Raw genomic sequence first — 18674 nt, forward strand, 5'->3', positions numbered from 1 at the left:
GCTCTCCACACACCCCTCTCTTCCTATGGCAGGCCCTTGTCGTTCCTGACTCCAAACAGAACTTAATCTTCTGTCCAATAAATACCCAGTGACACCTGCACCTCACTCTAAAACATCACTTCATCTTATAATCTTCATAATTCTTCTGTCCTCTGAAGTTAGTGCATTCATGCATTTGTTCATGTAGGTACTGTCTATCCTCTCCCACTCAATGTATACTCTAAGAGGGAAGGTCTAGTTTACCTTGTTCATTTCTGAATCCTATTGCCTTGCCAAGTTCCTGGAATATAGTGAATGCATAAGCCCTGGTTGAAAGAATAATCCTTTCCTTATATAGGCGTTGAAAGGATTAGATGAGACCATGTGAATACGATGTCCCTACAGTGCCTGGTGCAGAGTAGGTGCTCAGTGAATGCTAGCTATTTTATTGCTCCTGTGCTTGCCTGTCTGCTCTCTTCTCAAGTTACCCTACTGCTTTATTCTTCTCTGCTCACACATGTTCCTCTCCAGGGGAAGTGATGCTGAAAGTTAGGATCCATCCATCCATCCATCCATCCATCCATCCATCCACCCATCCATCCATCTCTCCATCTATCCATCCATCCATCCATCCACCCATCCATCTCTCCATCTATCCATCCATCCATCCATCCATTCATCCATCCCTCCATCTCTCCATCCATCCATCCATTCATCCATCCATCCATCCATCTCTCCATCCATCCATCCATCCATCTCTCTAACCATCCATCCATCCATCCATCCATCCATCCACCCATCCATCTCTCCATCTATCCATCAATTCATCCATCTCTCCACCCATCCCTCTAACCATCCATCCATCCATCCATCTCTCCATCCATCCGTCCATCCACCCATCCAACAAATATTTGTGGAGCATGTTCCAAGTGCCAGGCACTGTGTAAGGCACAGAGGAAATAATGAATGCATAAGATGAGCACGCTTCCTGCTGCCCTCAGGGAGGTCACATGTCTAGTGGAGACTCAGACCAAGGAGTAAAAGTAAGCACTTTGATGAGAACTGCTGAACCCAGATGTGACACCTGGTCCAGGTTTGGAAAATCCCAGTTCAATATCTATAGTGACACCTGAAAGTTAGAGAAAGAAAGAAGCTCCTGGTGGGGGCCCTTGTAACCCACTCTGTAAGGTAGTCTAGGTTCAGAGAGCCATTTTCTGGGACTCCCAGCTTCCAAGCAAACCAAAAGGCATAGTTTGGTTGGGCCAAATACTGTTACTATTTTGGTTTAAGATTATTAGTTAAAGAGGCATAGTCTGTACAAACAAATGTTTCTGGAAAATTAAAGCCTACCTCTCTATAGGCTAGTTTCTTAACTGTTTTTGATGAAATATTTCACTGTGAAATAGATCATATACTTGATGCTTATTCTAGAGGATATGAGATATAACTTAACTTTTGCTTGAATGACTCAGGATCACCATCATTAATATAAATTATTTAACTGGGCTGACACATGGCAAAGATCTCAGGAGCAACTGATGTACAAAGAGATTGCTTGCTGGTGCAATTGAAAAAATAAAATTTATTCTCTATTTAAACAAATAAAATGTCCTGCTATGTGTAAGATGGAAATCGGTGCAGTGTGGATGGCAGACATGAAGTGGATGAGATCTTAGACTCAGACTCTCAGGAGAGAGAGATGTGGTAAATAACTGTGGATCAAGGAGGAAAGTGGGTGGGACAACAGGGACATGGAAAAGAGATTATGTGCAGTGTGAGGCTGTATTTGGGCAGAGCTCAGAAGGATTAGAGGATTTAGGATGTGGGGAGCATTTGGGGTTCTTCTGTTCCTGGGGATTCTTCCCTCACTGAATGCCCTCTCTCAAGGAAGGGGAGCAAACTACTTGAGTAGACTAAGGAGAAAGCAGATCATTAAAGCATGCCACTAGGATCTGGGGCTTATTTATGACTCTCACTCCCCTGATTCAGTTTGCCAGGTTGATCTGTCCCTGTTTCTTGTTCATTTACATTTTAGTCTTGACTCAGGATAAAAACTTTTCCAAATAGTGGAAGTTAGCATTACTTATGAAATGCAACATTCACAGCTTTAACCAAATCATGGCTTTCTAGTGGTTCCTAGGTTGTGATTATTACTAAAAAATAAGCTAGCCAGAAATTTTTTCACTGAATTTTTAAAGCTCAAAATGAAATCTCGTTTTCAACAGAGGGTGCTGAAACAACTATATATCTATGTGCCAAATAATGAAATTGAATCCCTACCTCACACTATATATCAAATGTAATCTCCTTGATTTCCCTGGGGTTCATAAACTGTTTATTGATTATATTGCTGAATTTCTACTTTCAAAAGAGTGGTCTACATTGAACGTTTGCATCCCTGGAATAAAATGATATTTTTGTTTGTTTGTTTTTTGCACTGATTACAGAGACAGCAGCATTTGGATGGAAACACAACATGACACACTCTTCTCCAGGGTCTTCCTAACCAAGTTTCCCCCAAGAGGACTCTTGTGTGACATGGCTATTGATTATAATAAGCCAGAGTGATTTCTTCTGCATTTTTCCCTTGACTTCAAGGATAAAGGAGATCTTCAATTTCAAGTCTTAATGTGGCTCTTGTACAATTCCAGCAGAATGACCAGAGTGACCCAATTATGTCATCTTCAGATGAAAAACATGAATTTGGGCCAAACATGCACTAAAGCCTGAATTTTTGTTTTCATGATGTCACCATGTCAGTAGACATTGAGATCTGGAAACAGTATCCTTTCATAGCTCTGGGAATTACTGATAGAAGAATGATGTTTAATATTTTGTTCTCTAAAGAGTGTTGGGAGAACGTCGGGAGGAGAGGAAAGGAGGGGAGATCATTAGGGGAATGATTTATGGTGTGCCGAATCGAGTTGGAATTTCAGGTCTGATATCCACGTCTACTTAAGAAGATTTCAAAGTTGGTAAGAGAAACTGGTTTGCTTCTGGGGTGAGTTTTAGTTTTGTTTTGAAAGTTTTTAATTTCACCTTCTATGATTGTTCCCTGTAATCCAAATAAAATAAAAAATAACATCATAGATCTGAAGGACATTGAAAGTTTCTCATTCTCTGCTCCTGCTTGTCCCTCCCTCACTGGAGAGTCATCCTGGTGAAAATATGCTATTCAGGGATGAATTTTTCAGGTTGTTTAGAGCCCAGGTATTTTTTTTTTCTTCTTTTTGGTGCTGATTTTTTGGCCACTATCTTCTAGTCCTCAACAGAGGGACAAAAAACAGTGGAAATTCAGATAGGTCTGCTTTTTGTTTCCTCATAGCTTTGATAAGAGGTAAATGGGAAATTTAAACAAGCTGAGGAATAAACCAGATGGACTACCAATGAGTTCATCAGACCCCAGATGATGTTTCCAATGGGATTTTAAAAAAAGAAGTTTGATACAATAGGAAGTATAAAAGGCGATGTATAAAATTGTCTATGTAGGATGATCTTAGCTATATAAAGCAACCTAGAGAAAGAAAAACGTGCTGAAATGGTAACAATAGTTACCTATGGATTAGACTCTGGGTGATTTTCATTTAATCTTCTAGGGCTGCAGTGTCCAACAGTCAACTGCAAGCCACACGTGGCTATATGAATTTAAACTAATTGGCCAGACACGGTGGCTCATGCCTGTAATCCCAGCACTTTGGGAGGCCGAAGCAAGCAGATCGCCTGAGGTCAGGAGTTCAAGATTAGCCTGGCCAACAAGGTGAAACCCTGTCTCTACTAAAAATACAAAAATTAGCTGGGTGTGGTGGCAGGTGTCTGTAATCCCAGCTACTTGGGTGGCTGAGGCAGGAGAATCACTTGAACCTGCGAGGTGGAAGTTGCAGTGAGCGGAGATCATGCCATTGCACTCCAGGTGACAGAGCGAAACTCCACCTCAAAAATAAAATAAAATAATTAAAATTAAATCAAAATCTAAAAACTCAGTTCCTCAGTTGCACCAGCCACATATCAAGTACTATTAAGTCACAGGTGGCTGGTGGCTATGACATTAGATAATACAACTACAGAACATTTCCACTAATACAAAAATTTCCATTGGGTAGGCACCTCTCCAGAATCTTCTGTAACTTTCTATAAAGTATAAGAATTATTTTTATTAGAAAAAAAGAATAAAGGTTCAGATAATCCAACTGGAGAAAAACCACAAGAGATTATTTTAGCACTGGCAAAACTGAATCAAAGTGACAACAGGACAACTTCAATGAGAGAGTTTAAACAATTGATAATTTGCTCTCAGATTGAGTACAGGAAAGATGTGTTAACTAAAGGGAGATGGTCCACATGTGGTCCTGAAAAAGGAGCTCAAAGAGCCAGGATTGGTCAATATGCCCAGCACAACTTGGGTAGAAGGGGCAGCTCAACCTGTTGCTCTGGTTGGGAGATAAACCCCATTGTTTGGGCAGATGCGTCAGATAATGGCAACTCAACAGCCCAGGAAAAGGTTATCCAGCAAATCCTTCTCGTTTGGCTTCTCCTCTCAAGCAGACAGTATGACTGTGTAGACTCCGAGTGTTGACTGCCATCTGCGCCTCTTCTTCTAGGCACAACACTAAACTAATTGCCTGGATCCTTCTTGCATCCAGGTGGGTACACGTAAGTTACGTGGACAGGGAACGGGGACACTTGGAACAGATACTACTTCCAGGCCTCATCAGAAAATGATCTACACAATATTCCACGCCCTTGCCTGCTCTGCTTTCTGTGTAGCTATGGGAGACGGACTTCAACATAGTAGAATCACCAGACAGACTATGCCACAAACCCTGAGTTTCTGCTTGGAAGAGCCCATGGGAGCTGCCAGGATGGGAACATCTGCAGTGGAATTTGAGTGAAAAAAACAAACCCTGGTTGGGGTACTCCAGTGGAATTTTGGGGTTGTTGGTAATGTAGCAGCTAGCAACGCTTATTCTAAAAAATGAAACAATGACTTGACTTTCTGTGCGAAAGTTGTTGACTCAGCAGGTCTGGTTATTTAATCCTTGCATGCCTCCAGGAGAGTACAGAACCATGATTGACCTTTGGCCAATCACTGAGAATGTGACCCTTTGGATGTTGCAATTGATGACATTGGTTTGTACACCAGAAGCAATAGGCCACGCTGTACCAACTTGTCAGGATCATTTAGCAAACTTTATAATGTCTGCCTGGTATCTATGCTGGGTTCTGAGATTCAGGCATCATGCCTGTTCATGCAGCAGGAATGTGCCTACCTGACTAGCCCTCCCCAAAAGCTTCAGCCTCCAGTGGACTTCCCTGGACAGAGACATCTCATGCATATTCACTGCTAGGGAGAAAGCATGTCCTGTTTGACCTGTTAGGGAAGGAACTGGAGGCCTGCAGGTGACCCCTCTGGGCTTCTCCTGATGCATTTTACTTTCCAGCTGCTTTTATTTCATATCCTGTGCTATAATAAACCTTAGCCATGAATGGAATCTGTGAGTACTCCTGATGAATCACTGAATTACAGGATGGTCATAGGATGCCCCAAAATAACTCCCACATAAGACATTTCTCCAGGAATATAGAGAACATATCATCCAAAGTAAGCATATGCTTTCTGCACAGCCCTTGTATATCTTACCATCTGTTACTACCACCTGTTGACATTCTATCCTAGACATCAAACTCTTGTGAATTTGGCTGAGGTGAGTCAATTCACAAGAGCCTGATTGCAAAAGTCTCACCCTCTGGGTTGCAGCACTTAGAAGAGTTATTTGGAATTCTGTGACCCCCCAGTGGGTGACACCCTTTCAGTGGCCAACCTGGATGGCATCTCTCCAGTGTCTCTCTGACATGAATCACTTAGCCTGTAATAAGGTGAAGCAAGTTCAAGTTCACTAGAGCAGGGGTTGGCAACTTAGGGCCTATGTGTCACATTTGGCCCACCAATTGTTTCTGCATAGTCCATGAGTAAAGATTGTTTCTTACATATTTAAATGGTTGGAACAAAAATCAAAAGAAGTGTAAATATATCATGCCATATAAAATGATATAAAATTCAAATTTCAGTTTCTATTAGCAAAGTTGTATCGAAACAGCTACGTCTATTCAGTTATTTGTTGTCTATGGCTGTTTTTCTGCTACAGCAGCAGAGCTGAAGAGCTGTATAAGCATCCTCTGGCCCACAAAGCCTAAAATATTTAGGATTTGCCCCTTGACAGAAAAAGTTTGCTGACCCCTGTTCTAAAGTCCTGAATGTCCCTGCAAGCCTGACTTAGGAAGGCCTTTGATAAGGAGAATTTGTTTTCCCCTTGGTATTACGATTTCTAAGCCTCTTTTGCCCCGAGACAAAAACCCTGTGGCCAAGGCTGTTAAAACAGAGTCCACGTAGCCCTGGATTTCAGAAGTCCTGGAGAAAACCACTTACGTAGGATCCGTAATCCACAGCCAGGGTCTGCAGAGCCCAGGGGAGACCGAGGCCGATCAGGATGTCAAACACGTTGCTCCCAATGGAGTTGGACACGGCCATGTCCCCCATCCCTGCAGGGACAAGAGGTCACTCAGGTGAGGGCAGGGAACCCAGGAGAGTGCAGGGACCCCACACGGGACTCTCCCAAACCTTCAATCTCACAGCCAGAGGGTAGTTTTGCGAGCTCCCATAGGTGCTTCTTTTCCAGGCCATCACCTATGTGAAAGGATGACACCAATTGCAAAACACAGAAACACACATTCTATTGAATGGTTGACCTTTACTTCAGATATGGTCACTGATTGAATAAGTGATTCAGAAAACCAAATACAGTGATATGCTTTGCATCTGTGTCCCCACGAAATCTAACGCAGGATTGTAGTTCCCAGTGTTGGGGGTGGGGCTTGGCGGGAGGTGATTGGATTCTGGGGGTGGTTTCTCATGAATGGTGTAGCACCATCCCCCATTGGTACTGGCTTTGGGATAGTGAGTGAGATCTCGTGAGATCTGGTTGTTTAAACGTGTGCAGCACCTCCCCGCTCCTTGCTCCTGCCATGTAAGACATGCCTGCTCCCCGTTCACCTCCCTGGAAGCCGAGCGGAGGCTGCCACGCTTCCTGCACAGCCTGCAGAACCGTCAGCCAGTTAGACCTCTTTTCTGATAAATTACTCAGCCTCAGGTATTTCTTTACAGCAATGTCAGATGCTCTAATACAGACAGTTTGAAGGATTCTAGAGATTCTGAGATACGCTTGTGGAAAGGAATAGGGTCAACCATTCTAGAAAGTGACTCCCAAGCTCACACCTGCACACTGGGTCATCTTCCAACTTCCTGCACCGTCTCCAGGCCTTCTTTGGAGTAACCGACCAGGAGTGCAGACATGAGTAGAGCTCTGTGAGGACCGTGAGATCAGTTTTGTAGCTCTGCCACACATTTGTTTGAAACAAATGACCTTCAGCATGAATCAGGCAGATGTGTCAGAATGCGTGCTGCGGAGGGGCCTGGACATCTGGGGCGTCTGGGAAGGATCTGTCACACTCTGAAAACTGACCTCTGGCCACTGTCACTGAGCGGGCACTGCAGGTGGGTCAGCCTTAGCGATGGGGTCTGTCCTCTCTAAGCCTCAGTTTTCTTATCCGCACAATGGGGATATAATTGTGCTTACCTCACAGAGCTGTTGTTTAAATCAAATAAGGTACGTGCATCTACGATGCTTTACTCAGTAAAGGTTAGCTATTAGTTTATTTCCTACTACTTTTCATAATGGAAGGATGATAATACGGCCTCCAGAAGGGACTGTGGGTGCTACCTAGGAAATGTCTCTGCTTTCCTCAAGGGTAGGACCTTCTGGATCATTTCTCTGTTCTTCTGATCCCAGGAAAACTTTCAACCAACATGGCATCACCCTCCCTCCTTTCAAATCCTGTTAATTGCCAGGTGGATCCCTCAGGTAGAGAGGTCCTTCCTTCCTTCCTTCTTTCTCTTCCTTCCTTCTTTTCCTTCCTTCCTCCCTTCTTTCCTTCCTTCCTTCTTTTCCTTCCTTCCTTCCTCTCTTCTTTCCTTCCTTTCCTTCCTCCCTTTCTTCTTTTCCTTCCTTCCTTCCTTCCTTCCCTTCCTTCTTTCCTTCCTCCCTTCCTTCCTTCCCTCCCTCTTTCCTTCACTCCCTCCCTCCCTCCTTCCTTCTCTTCTCCCTCTCTCTTTTCTCTTCTCCCTCCTGTTTTCCTTCCCTCTCTCCCTCCTTCCCTCCCTTCCTCCCTCCCTCCTTCCCATTGCCAGTGGAAGTCTCACCTTGTCTAGCCACAATGAGGCTGGCCATGCAGTCAGGCACGCTGGTCCCGGCAGCCAGGAAGGTGATCCCCATGATGACATCGGGAATCCCCAGGGTGTAACCGATGATTGTGACCTAGAAGGAGCAGGAAGAGATGGTGAGCTGAGGGTTACCTCGAGCCCCACCTGCCCATGGTTCCTCTCATGGAGACTCACAACAGGCTACAGTCTGGGCTGCCTCTGTGGGGTGCAATGTCTGCTTTCTGTATCAGTACAAAGCGATGAACACTACACGGGTGCCAGCCAGGGCTGCAGGTCAGGGGACAGTGCTGTTACAGGGCCCATGCTTTCCGACAGAACACTGGCCTTTTCAGTTGCTCCTTTCAGGTGAGGCGGGTAGTTTGAGAGACAGGAAACAGAATTCAAATACTGAACTCCCAGAATGGATGGATGCTTTGCTTGGAATTTCAGCATCCATATTAGGGGGTATGTGTAATGGGAATTTAGAATTGCGAAGGGGCTGGATTTGACAGTAGCCATACTTGTCGGAAAAGGCATAACTCTAAGGCTGGGCGCAGTGGCTCGTGCCTATAATCCTACCACTTTGGGAGGCCAAGGTGAGAGGATTGCTTAAGTTCAAAAGTTCGAGACGAGGCTGGACAACATATGAGACCTTGTCTCTACAAAAATTAAAATTAGCTGGTCATGCCTGTGGTCCCAGCTCCTTGAGAGTCTAAGGCAGGAGGATGCTTGAGCCAAGGAGGTTCAGCCTACGATGGGCTGAGATAGCACCACTGTACTCCAGCCTGGGCAGCAGAGTGAGACCCAGTCTAAAAATAAATAAATAAATAAATAAAATTTAAAAAAAAGAACAGGAAAAGCTGTAACTAGCATTTCCTTTCCTCTATTTCTTGAAGCTTGGCAGCAATTCGCTGTCCTTGTCAACATCTTCTTCACCATAATAGCTTCATGGAACACTATTCAGCCACAAAAAGAATGAAATTACGTCTTTGCAGCAACACGGATGGAACTGGGGACTATTATTTTAAGTGAAACAGCTCAGACACAGAAAGTCAAACTGTACACGTTCTCACTCATAAGTGGGTGCTCGTAACGTGTACACTTGGACGTGGGGTGTGGAATGATAGACAGCGGAGCCTCGGAAAGGTCAGGGGCAGAAATGTTGTGTTTCTGTGTCTCACTTTCACCTGGAGACTGAGTCAGAAAGCCCAGAGGCCGCCCCAGTTTAAATTCAGCATGGAATGAAGTGGGGTGCATGATGAGAAATTACTCAATGGGTATGAAGCACATTATCTGGGTCATGGATACACTGAAGTCAGGACTTCGTCACTTCCATTACGCAATATATCCATGTAACAAATTGCACTTAGACTGTTTAAGTTTATGCAAATTTAGAAAAGGCAAATGTAAGAATGCTTAAAAAAAAAAGCAGTTGATGAGACAGATGATGAGGGAGCTAGTGGCAAAAAAAGAGGTGAGTGGAAAAAGAGACACGTTCCCAGCATGTGGGCCCAAGGAGAAGGTTACTTGCTTGAGTAGAAACTATTCGGCCATTTTAGGATGCCACTTGATCTCCCGGACTTTCCAAAAATTACAGAAAATGCAAACCGCATGTTGTAAGGAGCACACTCTTCTCACAGTTCCTTCTGGGCCAGCCCTTCAAAGAGACACCTACACCCGGAACCCTGACTTCACTCCAAGGGCCACAATCGCTCCTTCCCTGTTCAAAGACTTGGGGGATGTGAGTGAAATCCATGGAGATGCCTGCCTTGCCTCCTTTCAAACCAGAGACTGCAGCTCATTTCTGTTCCATACTGGGCAGAACTGAACAGAATTTAACCTGGGGTGGCCGCAGGGCTTTCTGACTTCCAGTCTCCACGGAGGAAAGGAAGCTGCAGAAACACACGCTGTTTCTATATTGTTGCTCCGGAGCAAATGGAGCTACCGGCATCCTGGCCAAACCTTGTTTCTCCTTTGTAACCCTCAGCTCAGTCCCTGTAGGACTCTGCAGCTCATCATTTTCATTATCATGTTTGTGGCGGGGTCTGGAGGTCAGGGGAGCAGACTGCTCAGGGGCCTGGGACTAGGTCTCCAGCTTCTCATGGTTTTCTCCCTTACTACTGGCCATTGACGGGGACTTAGAACCTCCACTGGAGGGAAAGTAAGCAAACAGGAGGTTGAACCTCAGATGAGTCAGGTCAGTTAGGGGACTGCACAGAAAATCACGTAGCACCTTGAGGTCAGGAACAGCCAACACTGTCCCCCAAACCCAGATAGGAGGTGGCACTTGGTGTATATGTCAAATAAAAACATCAGTGAATGTAGAATGCGGGAAAACTCCCTGGCTGTAAAACTTGGGTTTAAAAAAAGATGTTTGTGATATTCATGGAAGAGATGATTATGAATTAGTTGTGTCAGGCTTACAAATTTGCTAGCCACGTAACAAAATTGTTCTGGGTATTTTTGGTCCTACAAAAATATCTTTTTCAGGTCCTCTTTTGTGCAGAACCTTCTTTTTTTAGCTCTTGAGTTTAATTCTCCAGCATTTATATTGCATTCTCTCTAACACTCAAGGCAAGACTAATTGAATTTGCACCATTTGGCCATGCCTTCTAATTTCTGTCCAATTCTAATGATTTAGATTTGCTCCCCAGTTAAAAAGTATAGCCATAAATGGGTAATGCAGTCTGGAAGGCTGGGTTTCCTAAAATGGCTTTGTTAATGTCAAAGCTACTGAATCAATGTCAATCAGCTGTCAGTCAATGTCAATCAACCAATGTCAATCACCGACTCATTATTTTAGCCTCAGAAGGGACCCTTGAGTGATCATCTAATGCAACGCCTCATTGTCTGATTGAAGAAACTAAGACTCAGATAGGGATTGACCATCATTTCCCAATTCTTTGTGCCTTTCCTCCACGTCCTTTGTCCTGTGACATGACTGTTCTTCCCACTGGAGCAGGTAGGGTACACTTCCCCCATGCCACTGATGTGGGGCTTGGCCAGTAAAATGTGGGTGGACGTGATGGTAAGTCAGTGTCAGGTGAAGACCTGGAGGCATCTCGTGTTTCCACGTGCTGTCTTACATTCTAATGATGCACTGTGAGAAGAGCATACCCCAGGTAGCCTCTGGTCCAGAGAAAATGAGCAGACACATGGAGTAGACATGGACCCCACCTCTGCCCGAATCAAAATGGCCACCCTGAAGCCTGAAACAGAGCTGCATAGAAGGTCCCAGCTAAGATTAATCAATCCACAGTCAATCTGAAGACCTGTGAGCAGGAGAATAGATGCCTGCCATTGTAAACTACCGAGTTTAGGAGTGGTTCGTTGTGCAGCTTATTGTAGCAACAGCCGACTGGTACAGTGATGGACTGAAACCCTGACTCGTATTCCCCTCTTTCTCCTCTACAGAGATTTAACAGTGCCATAGGGTCCCGACTGCACTCACCATCCACACCATCATGTAGGAGAAGGCTGCGATCCACAGCGTGGAGGAAGCAAACGTCACCATGAACCATTTCTCCCAGCGCGGCTTGTTGCAGTTGGGTACAGTGAAGTATAAGACGAAACTCAGTGGCCACGTGAATGCCCATTTTACTGTTTCCAGTTTGCCCGCTGGGAAAATGAAAAAGCCCAAAATAAATAAAAAGAAAAAAATAAAGAACCCCAGTTAGCTTTATTTCTCTGCTCTGTCAAGCCTCTGTACTGCTTTCCCCAGAATTAAACTTTATTATATTGCTCTTTTCCTAAAACACTCAAATGGCTTTCCATCACCAACGAAACCTGACATACAACACCAAACAGAATTTTAAAAAAATTAGCCACTGCCCACCTGCTAGTTAGGTCTCCAAAATGACAGGGTGAATCACTTCTTAGTAATACCAGGCTTGGTGGATGGTTTGGCAGATGACCAGGTGGGAAAAGAGAGGAGGCTACTCAGGACAAAAAAAGAGGTGGAGTGTGTGTAGGCGTCGGGGGGTCGAAATGGGGGCGGGGGAGCTAGGAAGACCACCAGCGGGGCTTCTGTTTTCCACGTGGCTTGGTAACTAAATTTTCTCCCGGTAATAAAGCGTCAGCGGACGCAGCGCCACCTGGTGGCATTTCCCAGCATCGTCTGTCAGCGCCCCGGAATCTTCCAAGAGGATTTAAAGGCTCTTCTTAGGCCTGTATTATCACTATCCTGATTAACTGCTCATTCATCTCTAGAAAAAACCGTGCATATGTATTTCCATGTATTCCTCAATGCAATCCAGATGCACAGTGTCTCTACCTTCCAGAACGTTTCCTGTGCCTCTTTCTAGTCAACCCCTCACCTTCTACCACCATGGATAACTGTTTTTAACTGTTCTCCAACTTCAAATAAATAAAACCATATAGGATGCTTTAGTGCCTACCTTCTTTTATTCAATATAATGTGCGTGAGGTTCATTCATGTGTGGTGATGCCTTCCTTTTCATTGCTGTGTAGTATTCCATCCTGTGAATGTGCTGATTTGTTATCCACATGGCCGTGGGTGGCACTTATTTGTGAATGGTTTGAGGGTATTACGAGCCAGGTGATATGATCATAGTTTTACAGGTCTTTTTGTGGGCATGTTTCAGCTCTCTTGGACAGAGACCCAGGAGCATTGCTGAGTCATAGGGTGGGTGTTCATTTAACTTCATAAGAAACTGCCAGTTTTCCAAAATGATGGAACCATTTTGTATTCCCACCAGAGTTAAGAAGGATTTTTTATAACATTTGAACGGTAATTAAATGTTTAATAAAATGTATTTTATACGTTTGTACCAGTATGTAGTATTTGTTTCATATATCCCACCAATCTTCAAATAGTTCTTAAAACTACATAGAAAAATCATCTGACACTATTTCTGGCCCCTCCGGCCTCTCTTAAATGGCCAAGGCACAGTGTCCATGGGAGGCAGGGGGGTTTCTTATCAGATGGTGCTGGACTCTGGTCCCTGCTCTGTGGCTTATGCGTTGACAGACTCAGTTATTTAAATTCTCTATGCCTCAGCTTCTTCCTCTGTGAAAATGTGGATGCAGCAGCACTGAGCTCAGAGTTGTTGGGAGAATTAAATGAGATGATATTGGGAAGAGGGCTAGGGCAACATGAGCTCATAAGTTTTTCCAGTCAAAATCCTGGGAGTCATTCTTGCTTCTTCCCTTTCCTTTATCCCCCACAGCCAATCCCGGCAACCTGACAGGGCATTCCCATCCCCTCATCCCCATGGCCTCTGCTGGGGTCAGGTTCACCCAAGGCCCAGCTGATGACAACCTCGCTCCCTAGGGGGACTACTGCTCCTATGCCTATCCTACCTCCATCTGTTTGCCACCGGTAGCTAGAGGAAAGAGCCTCCAAAAGCCAGTTGTTCTAGAACCTTCCATTGGCCTTCACTGCCCTTAGAGTAAAACCAGGTTTTCCCACCATGGCCTGTAAGGCGCTGCCTGATTTTGTCCCACCTGCCACTCTACCTGCTCACATGCTCCCTGGTCTTGTCTTGCCTTCTGTCCTCAGACACTCCAAGCCTTTTCCTGCCTCAAGGCCTTTGCCCTTGCAGGCCTTCTGCCTGGATCTTCTCATGGCAGAACCTGGTGTGTCTTACAGGCCACTTCACCATTCAAATGTCACTGAGCCCTCGAATACATCTAAACGTAACTCTCATCATCTCACTCCTGCTTTTCTCGTACCCATTTTTATTTGCTTCGTGGCAAATATTTCCTGCCTTAAACCGTCAGGGTTGTTTGTTTCCTAATTTACCTTCAGTCTCCCTCAAACTAGAATAAAGTCTACGAGAAACAGGCGTCTTCTCACTTGTTTACCACCTGCTTTTGAAAGGCAGGGATAGTGCAGGGTGTGTACCACGTGTTCAGTAAATATCAATAACAGTAGTAGTAATCATGTTGTGAACAAACTAATCGGACAGACCCAAGAAAACTACTTGCTTTTGAGAATCTAAGGCTATCCAATTTGCAAGCACAGAGTAAAGCAGGCAAACAAAAAATACTAAGAAAGGAGAAGCATTTTCCTATTAGCTGCTATGAATCTTGTTAGCTGTCAGATTTGGAGGTGGTCAGTGAATGGTGACAACATAGGGACTGCGCTTGCTGTGTAAAGCAGGAAGACTGGCTGACGGTTGTTTGGAGAGGGGCTTCCAAATGCTGCAGAATCCAGGGTATGGCCAGCAATCTGGATCCCAAATACATCCTGGAATTCTGCACATTCCTAAATCCTGCAATGTGCTGATAAGGCATTTACCCATGTGTAACTCCTAGAATCATCTTAAGGGTGTTCCATACGGCTGACGCCCTCACACGGAGATAGAGACTTCGTTTAGTTTAAAATACATAACCAATCAAAGATTACAAAGAAACACATGAAGAGGAAGAGAGACGATCTCAATTTGGCTCTTTTACATTCTTCAGAAAATAAGAAAAGAGGGAAGAAAAAATGAAGTCTGAACTTATGAGTGCAAGAGCTGGAAGATGATATTGATTAGACAAAGTTACAAGAGGTACAAGTTGGCGCCAATGTCTTTTGAGTTTTTATCAGCTGTTTTCAACCTCTCTGACTGGACACTGGGAGGGCGTTACATCTGGAAAACATCATTTTCAACGATATATTTGCTTAATTAACTTATTGCCCCTTTGTAACAACAATAATCTTAAAAGTAGAAATTCAATGAGCATTATCTGAATCATCTATTTAAAGATAATGCAGCAAATATAACAAATAGAAGGTATAAATATCAAGTGTTTTAAAAAAATGATTTTGAGGAACAAAGGCAGTCAAATAAAGATCACCAAGATTTTAGCTTGTCTTAATTTCCATTTCTTTTTTCTTTCTTTGAGACAAAGTCTCATTCTGTTGCCCAGGCTGGAGTGCAGTGGCTCACTGCAACCTCTGCCTCCCAGGTTCAAGTGATTCTCCTGCCTCAGCCTCCCGAGCAGCTGGGATTACAGGCGTGTGCCACCATACCCGGCTAATTTTTGTATTTTCAGTAGAGATGGGGTTTCATCATGTTGGCCAGGCTGGTCTTGAACTCCTGACCTCAGGTGATCTGCACCCCCTTTGACCTGCCAAAGTGCTGGGATTACAGGCATGAGCCACTGCACCAAGCCCTTACTTTCCATTTCTAAATAAAGGGGTTAAAGTGGTTTCCTTTCCTCTTTGAGTCAATAGCATTTCTGGACATTTTTCCATCTTCTGCTCTATTACCATTGGGTCCAAATAGAGCAGCAAGGGGGATAGGTTTATTCGTCACTTATTCATTTAATAAACAGTTGTTGAATGCCCTTTATGCCATTTTGTGCCAGGCACTGCTGCAGGTGCTGGGGGTACACCAATGAATTTAGGGAAAAAAATTCCCTGCCCATGGACCTGATGTGCTGGTGATTACCCGATTTCACAAAAGTCAGCCAGCAACTGGGAGCTGAAGTCAGGGGCCTGAACCGGGCCCAAAGCATGATAGTATCCCTTTGAGTTGGACTTGGCTTTAACAAGCAAAAAAACTTGTTTCTAAATTATATTCCTCAGTCAGCTTTTAAGAAAGCTGAATTCTATCGGAGAGAGAAAAAGTTATTGTACAGTATTTTAGACCTAGACCTAAATATATACATTTGTTGACGAGGCGCAGTGGCTTACGCCTGTAATCCTAGCACTTTGGGAGGCCGAGGCGGGTGGATCATGAGGTCAGGAGTTCAAGACCAGCCTGGTCAACACAGTGAAACCCCGTCTCTACTAAAAATACAAAAATTAGCTGGGCATGGTGGCATGTGCCTGTAGTCCCAGCTACTTGGGAGGCTGAGGCAAAAGAATCACTTGAACCCAGGAGGTAGAGGTTGTAGTGAGCCGAGATTGCGCCACTGCACTCCAGCTTGGGTGACAGATCCAGCTTGGGTGACAGAGTGAGACTTTGTCTCAAAAAAAAAAAAACTATAGAAAAAATATGATTTTGCTTTGGAAAAACATACTTATATTTTGGTGTATTTATGTATATTATGTATATATGTATATTATGTATATATGTATATGTATATTATGTATATGCAACCTGTAATATGGTATATACATATAGAAACATAAATATGTTAATATCTGTGCATATATTATACATGTATACAATATGTTGAGTGTATACAGTATACATGTGCATGGTAATAAATATGCCTTATCAATCATAAATTGCACACTGTACATATAGGCACATATACAAAGTCACAAACAGTATTCACGTACTCCTAAATAATTACTTTCTTGATAATCATACCCACTATAGTCAAGTCCTGAGAGATGAAAACACTGCAGCTGGGTGCCGGAAGCACAGGGAACTCACGCCTTGCGGGATGACTATGAGAGGGAAATATGTCCTCATCATGTGGACGGACCTTTTTCAGGCCATAGGAACTTGATAGGAACCCATCTTGGGGCTCCTGGGACTGACTCCCTGGCTCCTCGAAGCCCTCTGCTGGCCAGAAGCACCCCTCAGGCTTCTCACCCCTAAGCTGAGGCCTGCCTGCCCCAGGAAGGGGCCCTGCTGGGCATTCAACCCCTTGCCTTAAAATAGAGTTCCTGATTCCGGGCCTGGGATTTCTTAGCAGCTTGTGGAGGGGAAGAGACAGTCGTAATTGGGGGAGCCCACTGTTTTCAAAGACAGGCCCTGGCTCTGCACCTTACAAGAACTGGAAGATCGCCGAGTGCCTCTAGGTCTCTCTCTACCCCTTGCTGCTCCAAGTGTGGCACACAGACCAGCAGCATCAGTGTGTCAGGGGTACTTGATTAGCAATGCAGACTTGGGTCTCACCCCAAACTTCCTGAATCAGAACGTGCATTTCATTAAGGAAGCCCAGGTGAGAAGGGCTGGTAGAGACGGACTTGGAATTCTGCTTCCTATCTTGGCAGCTGGTGGCCCTTGAAGGACATGGAGATCCCACGGGATGCTTCAACCATGCACAATATCATCTCCTCTCTTCTGCCTGTGCTTCAGGAAGGACACGGGAGGGGATGTGGGGTTCCTGAGCCTCAGGTGCAACATCTCTTGGGGGTGAGATGCCAGCAGCCATGTCTCTGAACACACAGAAGCCCAGAAGGTGTGGCTGGAAGATCTGAGGGCTCCGTCATCTACAACCTGAAGACAGCGAGGCAGAGGGTGGCGAGCAGGAGTTTCAAAGACCTTGAAACCCACGGTTAGGTCTCATCCAGGAGAGAAATAAGGAACCAGGGATATGAAGGGGGCAGTCGGTCCCAATCGCTAATGAGGCCCAGGCACAGGGCCAGACTTGGTCTCGTCTCACACAAGCATCTTTCATTGTCCCCTGAAGGGGTGCACTTGGGGATTCTGGGCTCCCAAGATGCTAACATAGAACTTGGCCACTTGCAGACCTTCCACTGGCTCGACCATTTCTTTAATTAGTGAAAGAGTTTAGCAAAATAAGCATTACTGGAGCTTGGTTATGGCCAGCCAATAGTGGACTCTGAGAACAGGGGTTGAGTAGGTGGAATTCTAGACATGCGCTCCTAAGATTCTCAGGATCTGTGAGTGTCGTGAGCTATCAGCCTCGTGGCTCTGCTGCATTGTATAGCACAGTTTACCTTTTAGAGAGATTGTACAGCTGCCTGATCTAGTTGCAAAAGTCCTCAAAAGCAAAAGGGGAGCCAGACAGATTAGGAACAATAGTGCGAAGGGCTCCACACATCCAGGTGAAGGTGGAGGGGCTCCATGGCTTTTAGGAAGAGTGGGACGTCCCCAGTTGACAGCCGTCAAGGAGCCGTACAGCCACAAGGAACCGGTGCCTGGTAATGAATTCTCCCAGGGCCTCTGCAGAGGAATGTACCCTGGCTACGTCTTCATTACGGCCTGTGAGACTGAGAACCCAGCTGGACTTCTGACTTACAGAACTGTAAGCTAATCAGGTTGGTATTGTTTTGAGCTGCAAAACGTGGTGGTGTTTTGTCATGCAGCAATAGGAGATGAATGGAAGAGTTTGCAAGGAGGAGGAAAGGAGTGTTTTGGCATTTAATCCTTAAGATGATTTTGTCTTAGTTGATGGGAAAGGTTGCTAAGAAATATATCCAATGGTGGCAAAATGGATAAAGAACGGGTGTACATTTTTTCTATGAATATACTAACAAGTGATGATTTACCTTTGGGTGGGAGGTGAGGGACCTGGGGGTATAGGAATCTGGATGAATATTTTCTATTCATTTGGTAAGTCCTTCATGAGGTTGACATCTTAAGTGCCCTGACTGGGCACAGGGGCAGCTCTGGTTCAAGTTTTACTTGTTGTCCACTGAACACAGAAAGAAGCTCCCTCGGAGCACAGCCAGACCCTGCATCTGAAATTAACACAGGATTCTGACACTTTCCACCATGTTCTATCATTCAATGGGCTTTCAAGTGGATCAAACAACGTTTCCTCAGATAATCCTGCACGTTGC

The 18674-nt window shown here is 44.7% G+C and overlaps 1 protein-coding gene across 2 annotated transcripts in view; it reads right to left on the reverse strand.

The window, feature by feature from the left end:
• SLC24A3 (solute carrier family 24 member 3) overlaps positions 1-18674 on the reverse strand; it is a 508872-nt gene that overhangs the window by 18592 nt on the left and 471606 nt on the right. For both annotated transcript variants that reach the window (XM_064375974.1, XM_064375943.1), the window contains exons 13-15: positions 11685-11851; positions 8234-8348; positions 6404-6516 (exon numbers count right to left, since the gene is read on the reverse strand). In XM_064375974.1, coding sequence (XP_064232044.1) covers positions 6404-6516; positions 8234-8348; positions 11685-11851 — 395 coding nt within the window. The remainder of the gene's footprint in view (positions 1-6403; positions 6517-8233; positions 8349-11684; positions 11852-18674) is intronic.

This window comes from Aotus nancymaae, unplaced genomic scaffold, assembly GCF_030222135.1.
Source record: "Aotus nancymaae isolate 86718 unplaced genomic scaffold, 86718_ANA_hifiasm-v0.15.2.pri h1tg000001l, whole genome shotgun sequence".
NCBI classification, from domain to species: domain Eukaryota; kingdom Metazoa; phylum Chordata; class Mammalia; order Primates; family Aotidae; genus Aotus; species Aotus nancymaae.